This window comes from Hydra vulgaris, chromosome 08 (assembly GCF_038396675.1).
Source record: "Hydra vulgaris chromosome 08, alternate assembly HydraT2T_AEP".
Taxonomy (NCBI): Eukaryota; Metazoa; Cnidaria; class Hydrozoa; order Anthoathecata; family Hydridae; genus Hydra; species Hydra vulgaris.
In genome coordinates, this window is record NC_088927.1 from 65,204,382 (window position 1) to 65,227,500 (window position 23,119).

Consider the following 23,119-nt stretch of genomic DNA (forward strand, 5'->3'; position numbering starts at 1 on the left):
TTTATATCAGAACACCAGCCTCTAAATTTTGGATTCTTTTTGCTGAACATTATAGCAATGCCGATACATAAAGTATCTTTTCATATGGCAGAAAAAAAGCATATGGATAAGTATTTGGAGGAAGCACATTCATTATTAAAAAAGATTTTCACACATAATTTATGAAGATAAACTATTCTTATTATTAAAGGTAAACAAGTATCTAAATCTAATCTTTATATTCCTTACATCATGTCAAAGCAACGAGAAATCCCTTTCAAAGTATACGCAACAAATAAACTTCACATCCCAAAAAATCTACAATTCTGAGTATCGTAATAACAAAACACGCAATAAATCCTTATAGCTTCTCTTTACTTTTATGAAATCAAATAAATTATTGTTTATCGATACAATCAGTGGCGCTGGTCTGAGATGCACCTATCAACATAAAAATCTCTCTAGTTCATCTTATATTGATTAAGATATAAGATGTATCAGAGATTAAAAAACATAAAAGATGTACAATATCTTTTATGTTTTGCGATATATTTATTGAAAATAAAGTCAAATAATTTTAAAGATAATATAGAAACATTTTAAAAACCTACGAATGCTCAACTAAAAAGATCTTATCAATATTGATCATGGCGGTAACACTCGAAGAAAATAAAAAAATGATGAAAGAAATGCTGGACGATTATAAGAAGGAAACTGAAGTTATATTTAAAAACCAACAAAAAACTGTAATTGCTATTGTTAGTGCAAACACAGAAATACTCAACGAAAGATTGGATAAACTTGAGACAAATATCAGTGCAAATGCAAATAAGATTAAAAAAATTGAAAAAGAGCTTGAAGAGAAAGAAAGTTTAAACTTCAACGAACACGTACTTGATAAAAAGATTGAAAATAACAACAAGTATTTATTTAACAAAACCGATTTGAGAACAATTGGAGAAAGAAAGAATTAATAATGAATTTTTAAACGAAAAAATCCGTAACCTCGAAGACAGATCGCTAAGAGGTAACCTAAGAATTGATGGAATATGTGAAGACGAATCTTGAAAAGCAACCGAAGAAAAGGTTCATTCATTTTTTCTACAAAAACTGGGGTTAAACGGCATCGTACTGGGTCAAAAAAAGTTAGACGTCCGAGCGTAATAATTTTAAAACTTCAATACAAAGAAAAAGCTAAAATTTTACAATAATTAACTCGTCTCAGAGGAACAAACATTTAAGTAAATGATTTTTCTTGCGAACGGGTTGCAATCAGAAGAAAATTGTTTTCGGAAGTGAAAGAACGACGTTTAAATGGTGAAAATGTTTCGGTTCGTTACGATAAAATTATTTCTCTTAAAAATAATATTTTTAAAAACGCTCTAAACAAATAATCGAATTACGCATTCTTAAAAAGAAACCTTACGAACCTAATTTTAACAACTATAGATTTATTGAATGATTTTGAATCCATTACTTTTAGTTTTTTAGATGGAAACCGCTTTTCCTCTGATCAAAACATAGATCCAGATAATAATTTTTTTTGCAATATATTTACGGATTGTAATTATTTTTATCCTAAGGAATTAGTAGGTTTTCTTTTTCAGAACGCAAATACGCAAATAAAAAAAGTTCAAATCGAATTAGAATTCTCCACCTCAATATAGTTTTAATCCGAATTTTGAAAAACATTCATTTTTTAGAAGAAACTTTTTAAATCTTTTTAATATCATTAGTTTAACTGAAACATGGGTTGCATTAAACAATTTTGATAATAATTTTAATATTCTTCATTTTAAAATTACGTCACAAGAAAGAAAAACGAGTAAACGGGGTAGAAGACTTCTAATTTATGTTCATGAAAATATCTTTTATTAATGAGCAATGATTTAAGGGTCTCCGATGGCGATAAAGAAGTTTTAACAATTGAACTTTTACTTAAAAAAACAAAAAGTATTATTCTAAACTGCTGTGATCGACCACCCGATGGCGCGAGCGAAAACCTAAGCATGTTTTTACAACAAATCGTGAAAAGTTTTGTTATTGGGGACTTTAATATAAATTGTTTTCTTTATAACAATGACCAGTGGCGGATCCAGCATTTTTTGATCTTTGAGATAGCTAACTTCTAGACATATGTCATAGCTCCATATGGAGCTAATACCAAACATTTACATGTTTATACTTATGTCAAATAATGAGGGTTTGCAAAAAATTGCGGCGATTGGAGGCTGGGAACAAAAAAGCCCCAAAATTTTTGCAACACCTGCCCCAAACGTGAGAGCAACAAGTTGATGAAATATTTTTTGTATTATTCTCAACTAGACTTATATTCATCGATAATTTTTAAGTTTCATAGTATCATCTCCCAGCGTACAAAAATTATGACCACATAAAAGTTACAACCCCCTCAAATTGAGGAGGGTTAGAACTTTATTTGGTCATAATTTTTGAACGCTTAGAGATAATACTATGAAACTTAAAAATTATCGATGAATATAAGTCTAGTTAAGAATAATACAATAAATATTTTATCAACTTGTTGCTCTCACGTTTGGGGCAGGTGTTGCAAAAATTTTGGGTTTTTTTTGTTTCCAGCCTCCAATCACCGCAATTTTTTGCAAACCCTTATTATTTGATATAAGTATAAACATAAAAATGTTTGGAGTTAGCTCCATGTCTGGAAGTTAGCTATCTCAAAGATTTAAAAATGCTGGATACGCCACTGATGACCATAAAGTTAAAAATTTTTATGACACAAATTTTGAAACAGGATCTATACCCTTAATTAATCGCCCTACAAGGGTAACAATAAACTCGGCTACCCTAATTGATAATACCATTACAACAGGCATTTTTAATAAAGATATTCAAAAAAGTATTATAAAAACCGATACATCCGATCATTTTTCTTTATTCCTGATTTTAAACTAAAATTTAGAAAAAAGTATTAACACCCCAATTGTAAAAAAACGTATTTTTAAACAAAAAAATCTTGAACTATTTAAAAATCAGCTATCTTTGTTCCATTGGAATAATATTGATTTTAATGACAATACAAATAACATCTACAAAACATTTTATAAAACATTGTTTTCTGTTTACGACGCTAATTTTCCAATTATAGAAAAAATAATAAAAATAAACAAAAGCTCAAACAGTCCCTGGATTACGAAGGGATTAAAAAAATCGTCAAAAATTAAACAAAAGTTAAATATTAAATATCTAAAAACAAAAACACCTGTTAGCAAAAAAATATATAAAAACTACAAATATCTATTTGAAAAAATGCGTAAAAGCCTAAAAAGAAATTACTACTCAGAACTAATTAACAAATGTAAAAACGACTAAAAACGCATACGGCAAATTATGATAGAAATTTTTGGAAAACTAAAATTATGCCTAAGTTTTCTACCGCAGATGACGATAAAGTTGATAACATAAGTTTATATGACCCAAGAGCCATATCCCATGAATTTAATAAATTTATTGGGATAGGTCCTTCCCTATCAAATAAGATTCGAAATACGACGGCTTCCTTTAATGATTTCTTCGTACCTATAGATAATTGCATTTTTCTGATGAGTTAACCTCAGAATTATCTTTTGAGGAATTTGATGCAGCTTTGAATTCTTTGAAAAGAAATAAAGAAACAGGAGCAGATGAAATTAACGGAAATGTAATTATAGACTGTTTCGGTATATTAAAACATGTTCTTTTTAAAGTTTTTAAAGCTTCTATTAACCAAGGAATATTCCCAGAACAATTAAAGTTGCTAAAGTTGTTACTATCTTTAAAGAGGGTGACAGATCAAATATTAGCAACTATCGTCCCATCTCTGTTCTTTCGGTATTTTCGAAAATTTTAGAAAGAATAATGTGTAATAGAATATACAAACGTTTCAACAAAAATGACTTAGTATAAAACAAACAATTCGGCTTTAAAAAAAATAACTCAACAGAGCATGCAATAATCCAGTTTGTACATGAAATCTCAAAATCTTTTGAAAAATCGCAGTACTTGTTAGGTATCTTCATTGACCTATCAAAAGCTTTCGACACAGTAGATCATTATATTTTACTATAAAAGCTTGAATATTATGGAATTAAAGGTTTAAAATGGTTTAGAAGCTACTTAACAAAAAGAAAACAATTTGTAATTAGTAACGATGGTTATCAAAATAATTATTTTGATATTGTATGTGGTGTTCCCCAAGATTCAATCCTCGGACCCCTACTTTTCTTGATATATATAAATGATTTGAATAAAGCTTCTAACCTTATAAGTATCATGTACGCAGATGATACCAATCTATTCCTCTCAAGCAGTAATATATAAGAACTCTTTGCCAATACGAATAAAGAATTAAAACATATATCAAATTGGTTTAAATGTAACAAGCTAAATTTAAGTATTAATAAAATCAAATGGACTCTATTCCATTTATATACAAATTAGCGATTTTTACCAACAAACTTGCCGCAATTTTATATAGACGAAATTGAAATAAAAAATAATTCCGTTACAAAATTCTTAGGCATTTATCTCGTGAAAACATCTCCTGGAATCAACACATTAATTATGTATCTACTAAAATTTCAAAAAACATTGGGATTCTATATAAAGCTCGTAATTACCTTAATAAAAATTATGCTAACACTGCTTGGGGGAGTACTGTAAAAAGTAAGTTAAAACTTCTTTATCTTCGTCAAAAACATGCGATCCACATAATTAACTATCCTGATCATTTTACACATAGAAAACCTATTTTTATTGAAATGAGATTATTAAATTTATTTGAACTCAATGTTTTTAAACTTTTATGTTTTGTATATCTATGGAGAAATAATTTATCCCCTACCGCTTTTAACAACATTTTCAAACTCAAACCTAACAACAAATACGATATGAGAAACATACATTTTTTTAAATGAGCCGTTTTGTCACACAAAATTTAATCAATTTTGCATTGCTTCTCGTGGACCCCACCTATGGAATAATATTGTTCTGCGGAATTTCGATCCACCAAATTCCTTTTATCTTTTCAAGCCCAATCTAAAAAAATGTATTTTTTCGCTTGATAATATACTCAGATATTTCTAATACTTTGAAAATCGTTATTTAACTTAGATTTTATTACTTTTTTATTTTAATTTTTACTTTATTTTATTATATGTTATACTTGTCTTTATTTTGTTTGCTTGTATTTTATAAGGTTCTGACGACAAGATCTTGTAATCTTCTTTCAGATCCTAGCTTATGTTTAATTATTAGCAATTTATATATGTGCGCATCTATACATTTGTAAGTGTATATATGCTTATATTTATATATGTGTGTATTTTTCTTATTTTAATTATGCTGGTATTGGAATTTTTTTAATTGTATCACCATATACGGCATATAATTGTACTGTGACATTTTAATCTAAGCGAAATTAAAAAAAAAAAATAACCGAGTACTTTAAGGTGTGTAATACACGGTAGAGCCGTTTAATAATTTTGAAAAATTTCCCCCCAACCCCATACTTACCCCCCTCCTTCCTCCCTGATGTTTTTTTTTAGTTGTTATCAACACAAAAACAACATCTCAAAACTAAAAAAAAAAAAGTAGAAAAAGTATATATCAGTCACTGATATATATAAAAACTGTGTTAAAATCGTCGACCTTTAAAAAATCTTGTAAATTTCGACATAAGTTTTATACTAAGATAAGAAATAAAGTTTTCCTTTATTTGTTATGTTAGTATAAAACTTATGTAAGCATATAATTATCTATCTATTGAAGCATATAATTATCTATTGAAATATATTAAAACAGCTGTTAGAAAACAGTTTACTTGTTTTTTTAAGTGAATGAATAAGTTCATTAAAGTAGTGACTATGTTTGTTATATATACTATGTAAGTTTGTAAAATAAAGAAAACATAAAGAAAGAAATACAATAATGCGATAAAATCTTTTTACACTTGCTTAAATAGGAGGCTAATTCTCCCATTTGTAAAAATACAACTTTAATAAAAAATTTTTTTAAAAATTATCTAAATTTTAAATTTAGTTTTATACTATATGTTTCAAGCAGTCCTATAAATTTTTTTTTAATTGCAGCTTATAAGGGGTTTAACAAAACTTATGTTAGGACTAATATATGACTATGTTACTATGTTAAAAGTGCTTAAAAAGAATAAAATTTATTGATTTTTCAGGTGAGCATTAAAATTACAAAACAATATAGGATAGAATTATTGAAGAAAAACCTGAAAGATTTAAGTTATTAACATTATACTTTACTTACATTATAACATTATACACAATTTAAGTATAACATTCAACTTGGTATAGCATAACAATGTTAAATGTAGAACATTTAATGTGTTACTTGATATATCATTCTAACACAGTAATTTTGTATCACTTGGTTTTATGTGTAACATTACAACGTTACAAAATTATACATCGTTTCATGCTATTTGTCAACACATCTTTTAGGTTTAAAAAGTTTGAAAAATACTTATCAATTAATGTCTTGTTTTGTTATTTGTATACGCTACTATGTTAAAATTGAGTTTTTGATCATGATGATTAAAATTAAAAAATGAAATTTGTTGTTAAAGTTATAATTTATTTTTTACAGTGTCTTCTGGCTGCATAAATGATAGCTCTACAGATTTTCAGTTAACAGCAACTGGTTACTTTGTCAAAGATATTTTGGCATGTGTTTATGTTTGCAACTCCTTTACACCACCAGGAGTGTTCAGTTATAGCTTTTTTCTTGAAGGAGAGCTATGCTTCTGCAGAAATGCTTCGCTTCCATTATTAGAAACATCAAAATTTGAAAGTCCTTGTGTTAGAAGTACATGCTTCAATAACAGCAATGATTCCAATTGCTTTCTAAGTAGTTATGAAGTTTTATTGCTCTCATCAGGTATTGTTGAGTGGAATATTACATATAATCCTGCTATTGCACTTGTTGATGATAAAGTCCAAATACAAACAAACATATTAACAGGTAATTATTATAAATTAAACATTTTGAACTTTGATGAATGTGGAAATATTGTAAAAATAACATATGATTGGGAAACCTTTGAATTAATATGAATAAGGTTAAAGAAAAATAAATTTGTGTTTACAAAAAAAATTAACAACAAAAAAATAATTAAAAAACAAAATAATTTTTCTCTAGAAATTACACCAGAGTATAACTTTTGCATGGATGTTTAAAAAAAAGTTTTAAAAATAGAAATATTAGTAATATTAAGTTGCAGTTTTTTTTTTCTTTCTCTCTTTTATGTCATAAACAATTTAAATGACTTGATACTATCGAAGACAAAATCTTTACAAAATGAAAACTAATGTTTTATTTATTCTATATTAATTAGTGGTTATTTAGCTGTTTATTTAAGATTTTTATTGTTATTTAAAAAAAAATCTAGCTGAACCATCAAGTGCATATATGAGACCATTACCAAATGACTTACTATCAGATATTCAAACTGTTAATGGCATGACAGTGAATGCACTTTTTTATTTACCTGGTTTGCATAAATGGTCTGAAATAATTGGTAATAACTTTACAAAGCCATACACCATAACTAGTTGGATTCAAATCAATGAAAATGTTGGTGGCATCCATATAATTCCAATAACAGTTTCAACAATTGATTTCTGTTATTTAATTATTACTCAAGGAACAAACATCAGCGTAACTTTATCACTCCCAACAACTCAAAACTTAAACTTTTCTGCTGGTAATTATAAAATTTAAACATAATTTTGTAGTTTATTGCTTTGTTATAGATTTATTATTTCTTTAAATTATTAATATAATTAGACTATGGTGTTAATATTAGTATTTAAAACAATTGTTATTCCATTAGGAGAATAATAGAATGCCTTGAAATTTGCTAAATTTTAAAACTTTTTACTATCATAATAAATATGTTAATGTTTCAAAAATTTGACAGTACATTTGATTTAAAACTTACAAATCTTAAAAACCTCACATATGTATGGAAATAATTTTTTTTTTTTGCAAGCAACTATCATAATTTTATTGTGAGCATCTTATGAAATCTGCATCAACTAATTCTAATGCTTGCTCACACCATAATAAAAAACCTAGAAGGTTATCTTTTTAATTTATTGAAAGGTAAGTTTATTTTATTGCTATAAAAAATTTTAAAAAATATATATATGTAAATTTAATTTATGCTGTCTAAATTTAACTTATGTACTATAAATTTAAGTTATGCAATATAAATTTAAGTTATGCAGCATATATTTGAAAGACGCAGATAATTGGTGTTGTCAGAAGTTTTTGCAGGGTCATGTCATAATATTCAGCTTGATTATTGATATAATGTGATTGACAAAAGCATAAACTTTAAATGTAATTTAGAAGACATTGTGTGCTTTTAAAAAAAAAGTAACAATGTTTATAGGAGATCTTTATAGCTTTTTTTATTATTGTTTTTTTACTTATATACATTTTTTCTATCTGAATTCTTTTCCATACGTTAATAGCTTATAGGTGCTAAGTTTGTTTGACTAGTTGCTTGCTTTCAAAAAAGAAACTGTTTTTACTAAAAATGTTTATTAAACAATCACAAAGTTTGTTTTTTGTTCAAAGAGTTATGTGCAAATACAAAATTTATATATCTAGTTTATTTATTTTATCAGGAAAGTCTAACAGAGGGAGGTTTACACCGCTTTTTTTAAGTTATTGCTGAGAGTTTTGATTTTTTTTAAATGAGCACAAAGATTTCTGATGGATAAAGGTACTTGATCTAACCATCCCAAATGTTCCTAATTTGCCTGAGAGGTGTTAGTGATAACAATTTATTGTATGATAAATTGTAATTGTTTATATTAATTAGACTAGTTCCATTTTTAACAGTTTTTACTTAAAACTATATTAATGGCAGAGTTAAGTGAGTTTTGAAAAATGATCTTAAACTTATTATAAAATTAAACTAATTTGCATTTAATTTTTTTCTGATATGCTTATTATAAAGAATTTATATAAGTTATATAAGTTATGTAAGCTTTGTTTATATAAGTTGAAATAATCTCTAAGTTTAAGAGCAAATTTCAAGAATATTGATCACAAATAGGGAGATAAATTTATAATTTTTTGAATGCATTTATTGTAATTATATGCCGGTTTTGAAATATATACATAAAAGCTTTACTCCAAGAAAATCTTAGATATCTACCTATCTGAGAAAAACAATTTTAAGTTTATTATTATTGAAAGTTTCATATACATTAGTAGTGAAAACAACTCTTTTTAAACACAGCAACTCATAAGTGAAAAAAACTTGTGACAAGATTATTAGTTTCCTAACACCATAAAAGTTATAATAGTCTTGAATGGGAAAACCTTTGCTTTGTCTACTCTCTGTCTATAAAACTAAATATTTTAGATTTAACAGCATAAAAACTAAAGTTTATTAACTAAAATAGAAAAAAATGCATTTTTACTTTTTTTTTTCATATTATTTTTTGTTTCAATAAGCTTTTTATAATATAATTATCATTATTGAAAATTTGATGATTTCACTTCATTTGAGACCTAACCTGATAAACTTATGAAAATTTTTTTTTGATAATATAACAAACTTCATAAATGTTGGAGGGTCTTGAGAGACCCATGAAAATATTTTTTTATTCTAATATTTTTCAAAAACAGTGTTTTTTTATCAAATAGAACGCAGTAAAGGGGTGGCAAAATATATTTTTCAAAAATGTTGTTTTTTGGGACACCCTAATATATGCAGTATGCGAGCTTACTCCAAAAGTACCATTTAATTTAGCATTGCTTGCCAAATATTTTTAAATTGATGTAAAGTTTTGGTTTTTTTATAAACTATTTTCCTATAATTTCTTAAATTAAATTGAATGAAAAATGGTTTTTATTACACAATATTATATTTGGTTTGAGTAATGATTTCATCAGGTTTTATCACTTAAGTGTTCCATCTACATCAAGTTTTTTTCAAACTCATCAAATTGGTAAAATATTTTAAATAATAGATTTTGTCTCAGAGTATTTTAGTCCATTTTATTAGGGGAATTTTCGCCTATTGCGCCGTACCATCTCTTCTGTGGGAACTTTTTAAACATAAAAGAGTATTTATTTGATTTAGACATACATCAATTATCTTATAGCCTGCAGCCGCAAGGGAGTGTGGCTATATTGACTGAGTGTTTGGCATAGGGCAGCAATCTTTAATTTCATTATTTGTATAATGAAAGAAGAAAGAATGCTGCCGCATGCAATACCCTCAGTCAAAAACAGTGCTCTTTTGCAGCAGCAGGCTATAAGATAATTGATGTATGCATCAAAGCCAATAAATAATCCTTTATGTTTAAAAAGCCTCCACTTACAAGAGTGCAATAAGCAAAAAAAGAATCATTTTAGGCTGTTTAACTGAAAGATTACCAAAAAACAAAATTCTAGTTGTTAAAACTTTAAACTGTTTTTTCATTTCAATTTATCTACATTTTAGCAATATATATAAAATAGACATTAAGTTTTAGATTAATTCTTTGTAAAAAGTTTTGTTTTGTTTTACAAACATGATGTGATTAAAATTTGTTTTAAATAGGTTTACTTTGAAATATATTTTGTTTTATTTAGCGGCGATTCTATGTGAAAACATCCAGGACATGCAACTCTTAGTCTCAAAGTTTGCTGATTTTTACACCACTCAAAGAATTTAATGCTTGGTTTTTTTTAATGTAGTCCTGAATAGTTTACTTAGAGTTGTTACAAAGAATTGAAGAGTGATCTTTTTTTAAACAGAAAAAAAAAACATGGTCAAATTATAATATAAAATAGTATAAATTATTATATAAACTCAGTTATATAAATAAAATAAAAATTCCAACCCTCCTGTTTGTCATCATCCCCTTCCCCCCTCCTCCCTTCCTTTCTTATCTCCTTTCATTTATTTCATCTGGACAAAAACTTGACTTGTCTATTGATTGAAAGAGTTTAACAAGTTTATTATACTAAATTTTGAGGACAAGTGACCAATATGTTTTATAATCATTTCTCCTCCTGTAGTTACAACTTCCTCCACAACTCTAAATACAATTGAAAAAGATAGCAAGAAATTAGAAACATCACCTCATAAATTAGCAATAACACTTGCCACTATTACAGTATGTTGTCTAACTGGAAGTTCCTTGCCTATTGTTTAGGTAAAAAAACAAACAGTGGTAGATTGTTTATATCTGCTTCATACTCTGAAAAAGTCAGAGAAATTCTAAACTATTTTAAAAAGTCCGGTAAAAATTAGAGAATATATTAAATTTTGCAAAAGTTAGGAAAATTCAGGGATTTTGATGGATATAGTAAAAAAGTATATATATTTTTGGGGTCAGGGTATCAACATCAGTTTTTCAATGTCTAATAACATCTGTCCAACAACATCTAAAATTTCATTGGTGATTAATAACGTCTGTGCAAAAATTAAATGAATATTACAGATGTAGTTACATCTTTTAAGTTATCAAAGTATAATAACATCTGTGCAACTACATCTGTAGATTTTAAGATAAGGACATTTTTAATATGAATTAACTAATAATGCATTATTTTAACCAGATGTAGTTACACATAGGATTTTTTTCAGATGTAACTACATCTGGATTCTTCCAGATGTTATTGGACTTCAAAAAAAATTACAAGATGTAGTTACATCATTCTAAAGATATTGTTAGGGGTTGTTGAATTTTCAGATGATATTGGACAGATAGTATTAGAGTAAAAGAAAAATAAAGATGATCTTGGAAAAAAGTGTACAGATGATCTTGGACTACTCCACAGATGTTGTTGAACAGATGTAGTAATATTTTACAAATTTTTGCTTATTGGGGACTAAAAATCATATTATTTATTTATCTAATTTTTTTTGTTTAAAAATGTTTATTAATTTAAAGCAAACAATTTTTGAGAACACCACTTTTATTTGGTTAAAGTTAGGAGTTTTATTTGTTGCCTTTTTGTTTTTTCCATTTATTGAATTTACATCAGTCAAACAGAGAAATTTCATTTTAGTCAGGAAAAAGTCTGTGAAAAAGAAATCAAAAATTGTCTGGCCACCCTGTGATCATTCTGATTATGAATTACCTTGTGGGCTAAATTTTATAAACTATCAAATGCTAAATTAAGTAAAATAATAAATGCTCCATCATATAAACATGTTGCAGCATGTATAATGCAGAAAGTGATAAAATAATGAAATGCAGAAAGTGATGACAACTTTATAAAATATTATTATTTTTTTACCAATAATTGTCTCAATCAATTGTTAACCACTGCTCAATAAAAAAACAACTGTTTATTATTCATGAAAATTAATTTTGTAATAAATTTTGTCAAAATAATATAGTAATAAAAGTTTAATAAAGTATTTAGAAAAATAAATAAAAAAGTCAGATGATGATTTTTGTTACTGCCAAGTTACTCTTAGGTAGTTAAACAGGTGAATTGTGAATAAAAGGTATATACAGATGTGATAAATGGGGGAGATGGGATAGAAAGTGAGGGAGAAAAAAAGGTAGGGGGAGAAGGGAGTCTTAATGAGGTGAGTGGAAATTTTTATTTCAATTCTATAAGTGAGTTTCTCACTTTTAATACAGAAACTGTTCTCAAAAATTAGAAAATAATAACTGAAATTTTTTTTTTAGTTATGAGATACAGTTTTCTTGTTCATAACGAGTAAAATTTAATAAATGGGGGAGGGGGTCTTAATAAGCTCAGGGTGAGTGGAAAAATATTCCGAAAATTAATAAACCGCTACTTCAGTGTATTAACACTTAAGATTTCTTTTTCCTTTGATTTTTAGTTTTTCCTTGTTTTTTTTTCTGTTGACAAAAAGACCACTCTTTAATTCTTTGTAACATCTTTAACTAAACTATTTAGGACTACATTAAAAAATTTTTGTAATTAAACTCGCTATAATGCTCAAAATTACTGGTGTTATGTTAATATTTAAATATTTTAGGAAGTTTCATTGGATTCCTTGTCTCAAAATATGTAAGAGTACATATTTTCAGTTTTCCATTACACACAGAACAAAAAAAAAGACCAAAACCATTTTTCAAAATGGCAGATTTTTGTTGGTTTATGGCAAAGTTTAAATATTTGTATCTTTGAAACCGTTTGGAATTAGATAATGAAATTTTGGGGATGTTTGTAACTAATTAAAATCTGGTGGAAAAATTGGCTAAATCTGAGACTTATAATTGTATTTTTTTTAAAAATTGGATGTTTTTACATGGAATTGCCCTGAGCTGTTTTAATCTTTCTAATGTTTGTCGTAATTATGTTGTACAAAAAAAAGTAAACTGTTAATTACAACTTTTTATTGATAAATTACAATTTTGATAATACTTGATATTAATAAATTGCAATTTGTTAACATCCCAACTTACATAAGTTGACTTGAACCCCTTATATAATAAAAAGTAAATAATCAAATATTTCTTCCAATTAACAAAAACATTTCACTTAATAAAAAAATCATAATTTGTTCCCTATTTTAGATAACATTAGTTAATTGCAACAAAAGTGAAAACGAATGTAAAAATGTAAAAAATTAGTTTAACATCATTTATCAAATGCAATTGACTTTTTAAGTTCATGTGTTTAATGTGTTTTAAGAACTATAAATAATTCCGACTTGGTTAGATTAGCCAGAAATGAAATTCAAAATCTTTGCCTAATGCTTACTGTAACCAATGTATCACAGCTACTAAATTATAAAATAATAGAAAATGCTTTTAGTTTTGAAAAAGTTCAAGTTTTAGTTTTAAAAAAGTTAATGGTATTGACAAAATACTTTCATATTTTTATTTTTTCCTCTGCACTTTTTTGCCAAGGCAACTTATTAAAATATTACACAGCATATGCCAAGTGCCAAAGTTAATTTCACAAGCTGTATATATCTATATATTATATATACATATATATATATATATATATATATATATCTATATATCTATATATATATATATATATATATATATATATATATATATATATATATATATATATATATATATATATATATATATATATATATATATGTATATATATATAGATATCTATATATATATATATATATATATATATATATATATATATATATATATATATATATATATATATATATATATATATATACATATATATATATATATATATATATATATATGTATATATATATAGATATCTATATATATATATATATATATATATATATATATATATATATACATATATATATATATATATATATATATATATGTATATATATATATATATATATATATATACATATACATATACATATATATATATATATATATATGTATATATATACATATATATATATATATATACATATACATATATATATATATATATATATGTATATATTTATATATATGTATATATATATATACATATATATATATATATATATATATGTATATATATATATATATATATATATATATATATATAAGTATATAGATATGTATATATATATATATATATATATATATATATATATATATATATATATATATACATATATATATATATATATGTATATATATATATATATATGTATATATATTAGGGTGGAGTGATTTTCATACTTTTTTGGAAATTCAACTTTAGTAACCCGGGAGTAAGTTCAACGAGGTAAAATATGAGCTCATGAAAAATTTTAGCTATCCAAAATAAAAAATGGCAAGCTTAATCGACTTTGAAAAAATGCGAAAAAACGCAATTTTTCTTAATTTTCACGTTTTTTTTCAATTTATGAAATCATTTTTAATCACAATTAATAAAAATAGCAAAACCATTTAAAAGTTTATTTTTTCAAATAAATTTATTCATAATGAAATGGTCAAATAAATTAATAATAAATTATAAAAATTTTATTTAATATAATGGTATATAAGCAATATACTCATTAAAACATTTAATTTATTTTTAGCAAGTTTTTATACCTCATTTTAACGCACATCTATTAATATAAAATGCAATCAACTTTTAAACAGCAAACTTAAAAATACTTAACTGTATATACAAAGTTTACTTATGTAAGTTATTTTTAGTTTTTTAAAGTACAATTAGTGGTAATAAAAATAGTCATGGATACCATCACCAAAATCCAAACACGTTTTTAAGTTGTTTTTTTAATTGTTCTTTACATTATAAACACTTTATATACATTATAAACACTTAAATTCATGAATATAAGATTTCAATTGCCAAAGGGACGAGCATATACAAAATATTTCTAAAATAAATATCTTGCAAATGTGAGTCGAACACTTTACCACTACCCTACTACTGCATTGGTCCTAAATCCTAAATACACTTTTATATTCCTCGCAATCAAAAAAGTAAAAGCAAGTACATTCATATAAAGATGTTTTATTAACATCAAATGCATAACAAAATTATTTATTAAAAAAACACAAAGTCGTTTTTAGTTTCAAAATGTGGTCGAATTTCCCTGGATTTTAGTTTGGTCAAAATATATTTATGACGAGCTTCCCTGCCATATACTTGGTGACTAGCCTCTGTAACTAATTTGACAGCGCGTTCTATGCTCTGCGCATGAGAAGGAAATTCAGGTAAGTTTGGAACTTCTTTAGTTGCAATTAGTGCATCGATTTGGTCATCCTTCAACCATATTGTTGATGCCGGTTCACTGCTTTTCTTAAAGTCAATTAATTCTGTCCAAGAAGTTGCTTGAAAGTTTATGTCAACATTAGCAATATTTGTAACACGGCATTCTTTATCTTTACTTGTCCTGAGTTTTTTAATGACTAGTAATGCCTGTTCCCTTATGTTAGAATCTTCATCTCTAAGCATACAATATAAAAAGTTCTCAGGCAATAGACAATATGAATTTTTTTTTAGATTTTTAAAACAAATATTCTGTATTTCCTCATCTTGCTTTCTTATCTGTTCTGTCATTTTAAAGAATATACTCGGAGAATCCATAAATTTAGAAGACCTTTTGATAAGAAACCAAATGTATGCATACACTTGTACAATAAAATTCACAAGCCTTACATGCTCTAGACTTAGTGCTTCAGTGCGAGTATACAAAGCCATGATTCGAATTGCTAAAGTCAACCATCTTGCGTTGTTTAGTGGACCAATTTTTCTTCTAAAAAATATGGGATTAACAAATCCTTTAGAAATTCCAAGACAATATTCAAATAATAGTCTTTGATCGTGACTTAAATCATTAATTACTTCAATGGGAATATTTAGTATCTCCACTGGAGTATCAATTTTGGTAAACTTCACTTGTGGGTTAAGATGGAAATCTATAGAAACTTGCTTTCCAATAGGTCCTGAAAATTTATTTGGACACTTTGAACTGCCATCAACTATTTTGAATACTTTTCGAAATGGAAGTTCATTGTGATGCAAAGTACATCCGATAAGGTGTATTTTTCTTTCTAATTTCTTTTCTAAACATGCAACAACTCCAGTTTTGAAACCTGTGTTGACATTTGTATTATCAAGAAGAAGAGCTTGTACTGAATTTAAACTATCATACTCTTTCAGAACATTATATACAACTTCACTTTGAAGTAAACCAGTTGCACCATTTGATGGAAGATTTTTATGAGAGAGATATGAACCATTTTTAAAACTATTTTCATTAGTAAAAGTTAAATGATGTTCTTTTTCAGTAACTCTTGACAAGCGAGTTTCTCCATTTTCAATGACATCCTTAAACTGAAGAACATTTTTATCATCTTTACCATCAACACCCAAACACACCAAGTTACTTAAAATATTATCATGTTGATCACCATATCTTGACATTATTTTCTTCTTCTCTCTATAAAACAACTCAAAGTATTATATTTAGCAAAATACCATATTAAATGGTTTGTAAATAAGCATTTATATAAACTAATAAATAAAGAGATATATTTGTCTAACTTATATAATGAAATAGTTTTTACCTCTCAATTTTGCTTCGATCTACAACTTGATTCAAATCTCCATGTTTAATGATTCCATAATCTAGAAGTAGAGCATTCGCTAGTGCAGCTGCAGCACGAGATGAGACATCATACCTACAAATAAGAAACTATGAAATAAATAAAAGAAACTGAAAAAGCAAAGTATATTATCTAAATGTGATCCCTTAACATTCTATATTCACCCTCTCCTCTCCTACTGGGGATGAACAATGAACTTATGATTTTTTTTCATACTTTTAATATAGTATATCTAAGAAATTCTCATCTAAACTCAATATGTATGAAAATTTTATATACCTGACAGCCTCCATTGCAAATCTATCAAGTTTAATTAAATTATATTGAGAACTTTTTAATGGATTATATTCTTCCTCAGAATCATTTACCTGTAAAAATACTTAGTATTTAAAATATAAAAAAAACAACCATATATCTCAAGCAGCACATTTTGTAGGGCCAACATTTAAAAAGTGTTGAAATCGTTGAAACAAAGCTGTTTTATCGTTGCCCCAGTGTGCTGTTTGCAATATATATATATATATATATATATATATATATATATATATATATATATATATATATATATATATATATTTATATATATATATATATAAATAAATTAGATAAAACGCATTTAATTTTTTTCTTATATTCTATTATTATAGTCAGGAACCTTCCTGATAAACTTACAGATGGTGACACAATTTATTTAAGAAAAAAATTAGATAAGTGTTTTTACTAATTTGCTATTGCTCTGTTCTTTAAGAACATTGAGTACTCATTTGTAGGTTATTATAACATAATTTATATATATATATACAAATATACATATATATGTTACCAAAACATCTGGATCGGATGCTGAAACTTCAGATATGTGACCAGAATAAATCAATGAGTTATGAGCATAAGGCATTTTAACATGATCTATAAGCTCTACTTGACCTAACCTTTCCGGAGTAAATGTACCAGATTTTAAATTAGCCTTTCCTAGCTGATAAATACCTTTTGGACCAATCTTGTTTCTCTGGTCATGAATATATGCCCTGTCTTCAGAAGGGACCTTAAATATAATTTTTAAAAATAATCAACTACTTCAGTTTAATTGAAGTGAAATCAAAGTATAATAAAAAATTCTTAGTACAATAATTGCAGATTAAAACAACAAATATTCTAATATATACAATAATATATAAAAAATTTAATCAAATACCTTTCTAGTTTTACAAAGACACAAGATGTGCTCTACTTGGCAATTGATGATGCTACACTTAACATCCCTGTCATTACATAAAACAGTCGCTAATTCACAAGTACATGATGATATATCAAAGAGTTTATCTAAAATCATATCTTGATACTCCTTACTTTTAGATTTACAACGTCCTCGGTTTATAGATTTTACTCTTTCAAAAAGATTTCTTAATTTTCTTAAGATTGAATTTCTCTGAAGAAAAGGTAGACGTGGGTTTACTTTATTCCACAAAGTACTAAGAGAATTCTCAACCTCTTCTAGTAGATTCTGTTTGGAAATATTTTGGTTATTGCTTTCAGTAAAATAAAAAAACTGAATTACTTGACAAAATGTTGGAAGATCAGCTGAAGGCATTTCTGATGGGAGGCCTCCGTATTTTAAACTATTTTCCAAACGAGTTTTCCTGGATTTGCTCTTAGGCATTTTTTCTATAAATTGTTTTGCTATTAATAAATTATAATTTAAAAATCTAAAAACAACAAAACAATGCGCAATGCGCATGCCCACTTTGAAAAAAAATCAAAAAATGGCGGTTTTCCTCGAAAATAGATTAAGTCTAAATAAATGTACATTTTTGTGAACCAGCCATTTTCCAGGCATTATTAGCAAGTACATGTTATACATTTTATTATTATTTTTTGATAATCTATTTACTCCAGGGTTACTATAGTTCTGATTCCAAAATCACTCCACCCTAATATATATATACATATATATATATATATATATATATTTATATATATATATATACATATATATATATGTATATATATGTACATATATATATATATACATATATATATATATATATATATATATATATATTTATATGTATGTATATATATATATATATATATATATAAATATATATATATATATATAAATATATATATATAAATATATATATATATATATATATATATATATATATATATATATATATATATATATATATAAGAATTCTATATATACATACATATATATAGAACTCTTATATGTTGTCAGAAAGTTTTTTCCATATTTTGTTGACAAAAAGTAAAAATTAAAATGCAAGACTGGAATTTTTTTTTTTTTATTAATTGATAGACTGCCTGCCTTAACCAAACCCTCATTCAATGTAGCAGCACTCCCTTGCGGGTCAGGCTAAAAGATAGTAGATGTAGCAGCACTCTGTTGTGAGTCAGGCTATTGGTCAGTCGATATAGCAGCACTCCCTTGCTAGTCAGGCTATAAGATAGTCATTGTAGCAACACTCCGCGCATGAGTTACAGTAAAAAAAATAAAAATAGAAACATTTTATTAAAAAAATAAAAAATAAAAACATTTTGTTAAAAAAAATAAAAATAAAAACATTGTTTATATTGTTAAAAACATTCAGAATGTTTTTAAAAACATTCTGGTCAATTAAATTTGCGTTTTTGTGGTTTTTTAAAAAATTCATTTGCATTTAAATGCATTATTTAACGACTTAATCTTTTCTGAATAAATGATATTAAAATCACATAAATGATATTAAAAGATAATTTAAATATTCCAAAAAAAAAAAGCGAACTGTGTAACCCTTCTTAATAAAGCTTCTCAAAGTTTTTTTTTATGGCAAATTTAGTTCTATTACTTTTTCTCTAAAATCATTAAATGAAATTTGTTAAAAAATAAAAATAAAATAGTAAATAAAAAAATAAAAATAAAATAGTATTTTTAACTTTTTAATAATTCAATTCAAAAATTGAATAAGGTCACTAAAATGGCAATATATATAGTGTTTCCAGATTGACATAATGGCAAATTTTACCCAGGATTCCAATTAATCTGCTTAATTTTATGTCTGAGTCTTTAAATTTAATAAAAATGATAGATTGGGATCAACTACAATTTCAAGAGATTTGATTGAGTTTACGGGAATGATTTTCTGACCACTTAATATAAAGTTTAAGTTTTATTGATTTTTGTTTTATTAAATTTTAATATGACCAGTTCAGCTTTGCTACAGTTGAGAGAAAGCTTATTTGAGCAAAGCCACTTAACTAGATTTTTATAGAGTTTGCTTAGGTTAGAAGAGAGATAGGTCGGTAGTTAAAAATATCTATTGTGGAACCTTTTTGAAATTTTGGAATGACTTTAGCAACTTTGAAAGCATCTTTGAATTAACCATTTTAAATAAATCATTTATAATAATACTGAGAGGTTTAGAAATTATGTCTGGAATAAGTTTAAGAGGAATCTAGGAAGGCTATTAGGACCAAAGCTTTTTCCAGTTTTAAGGGTGGTTTTAATAAGATTAGAGATTTCATTCTCTGTGACACGATCAATAAAGAACAAATTAGAATTTGGAGACTTGAGATAATCAGTAAACTTAAATGTTGAAATTATGATTTTGTTTTAAAGTTTGTTTTGGGTAGTAACAAAAAAGTTGCTTACTATATTTGATACAGTAGTTTGATTTGTGATGATATTTTCTTTCAATTTAAGTTTGAAAGTTGAACTATAGTAGGAAGGTTTTATATTAATGATTTCTTTTATCCCTTTCCAAGTATTCTTAGCATTGTTTAGATTTTTACCTAAAAAATAGGTTGTGTAATAGGATTTTTTACCAATTTTAAATAGATTGCTGATTCTAATTTTATAAAATATAAAATTTATTTAGAAAACAGTTCATTTTTAGTACTAATATCTCTACATTTTGTGCATTTTTTTATATGGTTTGTTTTTAATTGAAATAAATCTAAGTATGCCATTGGTGATCCATGGTTTTGATTTAAGTTTAATTTGCTGCTTAGTTAGTTTTTTGTATGGAACATGCTGGTCTAATATGTTTCTACTGATTGATTTACATCATCATCTTTTTTAATATAGAGATCCCAGATAATGTTGGAAACATCATCAATATATATATTTTTGTTAAAGTTCTTGAAGCATTGCCTGTAAGATATACTTTTTTTAGGGTGGTTAGTTTTTCTTGGAATGCAGATAGATTATGCCATAGGGTCAGATATTAAATTAGTAAGGTTGCCAGAGATTTGGTCAGGTGAATTAAAGTTTATAAAAATGTTATCAATAAGTATCTGTGATATAGCTGTTATGCGTGTTGGTAGAATTATAACAGGGTGTAATGAAAAAGAAATAAGCAAGTTAAGGTAGCTAGATATAGGACTTGATTCATTATATCTTAGTATATCCATATTGATATCCCATAATAAAAATACTTTTTTTTCAATATTTAACTTATATAATAGTGGATTTAAATAATTAATAGTGAAATCGTCTTGATTCATAGAGGGATTTTGATATATGCAGAGAATTATTATATTTTTTAAGTGAGGTTTTATAGTTTCAGCATAAATGGATTCAAGACATTTGGTAGTAGATTTTTAGATCATGGCAAACTATGTAGTTTAAATTGGAGTTTAGATATAGAAGAGCACTCCCTTTTTTAGTCTCAGTGGGGCAACGCTCAATGTTAAACCAATTTATAGATATGCTTGTTATATTTGAATCATTTACATATAAATTTAACTCAGCAATACCTATTGCCACAGGTTGTGCTAATAAAACTGCAGAGATCATCAATGTGATATGGTAAGAAATCAATTTTGAGATGAATATAAAGATCTGAATAAGGATTGATTTTTTTATTAAAATCTATGGTGTCATAGTATTTACAATTAATTGAGCCATACAAATGACTTAGATCTATAATTGTTTGTGGACTTGATGTAGTGTCAAGAGAATATAGTAAAATAGTATTCTTGTGTGATAATATTTGCTCAAGCGTTTAGTCAGAAAGAGAGCCAAATAGAATATTCTTAGATGGCATATTAAGGTATTAGGAGTGTAAAATAATTTTGTTATATTTATTACGGACCCAAAATAAAATGAAGTTTGTTAGATGAAATGTTTGAAAAGAAATATAGCTTGTAAACATTAATGTAAAGTAATAATAAATTCAAAGAGATGAAAGATAATCATACCGCGGGTATAGTACATAATATAAAACATTAGCAATTTAGTAATATTAGCAATTTAATAACATTAACAATTAGTATATAACAATAATAAAAATAAAAATTAGCAATTAACAGTACTTTAAAAACAAACAATAAGTAATTTAAGTACATAAACAACAATATCATGCCAATATAGACATTAAATTACGATAGAAGTAGTAATAGTTAATAAATATAAGGGTAGTACACTTAATATAAATACACTTATAATAATCCATTATAATAAGTAATTAGGTTGTTAAAAAGTTTGTCAGAAAAATTAAAAAAGTAAAAAAGTCAGCAAACAAGTAAACACTTTCAAAAAACAAGTAAGAGGTCTCAAATAACAAATACTCTTAGATAACAAGAAAAAAAATCCTCCTAATATTTTAGTTTCTCTAATTTTTCTTTAAACCAAAAAATTTAAATTTATTGAACAAAAAGATTCAACCAGATAAGCTTTCTGCTAATTTGGTTGATAGGTAGATGCAATTTATTGAGCAAAAAGTTGAATCTTTTTGCTCAATAAATTGCATCTATCACCCTAATAATCTTCTTTATTTTCCATCTTTTGAATGATTGAATTTCAAGTTTAAATTTTTAGGCAATTGAATTCCAAGTTTTAAAGTTATGAATTTCAAGTTTTAAATAATTGAATTCCAGCCTTTGAATGATTGGATTTCAACTTTCATAACTATAAGAACTAATGGTAAAAACTTTATGTTTTGATCTTGTATCTTTTCCATTTTATTTTAAATATTAAATTTTACTAGTTTCTACTGTAAATGTAAAAAAAAAAAATACTGTAAATGTAAAATCATTGAAATAGTTTGACTCAGTGATATATTTTTTTGCAA

General features: G+C 25.8%; 2 protein-coding genes across 7 annotated transcripts in view; one reads left to right on the forward strand and one right to left on the reverse strand.

Annotated features, from left to right (window-relative positions):
- LOC100199090 (uncharacterized) overlaps positions 1-23,119 on the forward strand; it is a 195,786-nt gene that overhangs the window by 20,650 nt on the left and 152,017 nt on the right. For all 6 annotated transcript variants that reach the window (XR_010640305.1, XM_065804174.1, XM_065804175.1 and 3 more), the window contains exons 3-4: positions 6,613-6,987; positions 7,415-7,729. Coding sequence is in view for 5 of the 6 variants with exons in the window: in XM_065804174.1 (XP_065660246.1) it covers positions 6,613-6,987; positions 7,415-7,729 (690 nt within the window). In the remaining variant the exon portion in view is untranslated. The remainder of the gene's footprint in view (positions 1-6,612; positions 6,988-7,414; positions 7,730-23,119) is intronic.
- LOC136084065 (uncharacterized) lies at positions 15,429-18,977 on the reverse strand. The gene is made up of 5 exons (XM_065804173.1): positions 18,238-18,977; positions 17,866-18,087; positions 17,322-17,410; positions 17,004-17,117; positions 15,429-16,876 (listed from the first exon to the last, which is right to left on the reverse strand). The coding sequence occupies exons 1-5, from the start codon at positions 18,778-18,780 to the stop codon at positions 15,478-15,480; spliced, it is 2,367 nt and encodes a 788-aa protein (XP_065660245.1). The 5' UTR covers positions 18,781-18,977; the 3' UTR covers positions 15,429-15,477.

What these genes read in the sequence shown, in the direction of transcription:
- LOC136084065 (XM_065804173.1), bottom strand. Translation starts at nt 18,780, where the DNA reads ATGCGCATTGCGCATTGTTTTGTTGTTTTTAGATTTTTAAATTATAAT. An exon ending in GTCTTTGTAAAACTAGAAAG is followed by an intron (nt 18,088 to 18,237) that starts GTATTTGATTAA and finishes ATTATATTTAAG; the next exon opens with GTCCCTTCTGAAGACAGGGC. An exon ending in CATCCGATCCAGATGTTTTG is followed by an intron (nt 17,411 to 17,865) that starts GTAACATATATA and finishes GTATTTTTACAG; the next exon opens with GTAAATGATTCTGAGGAAGA.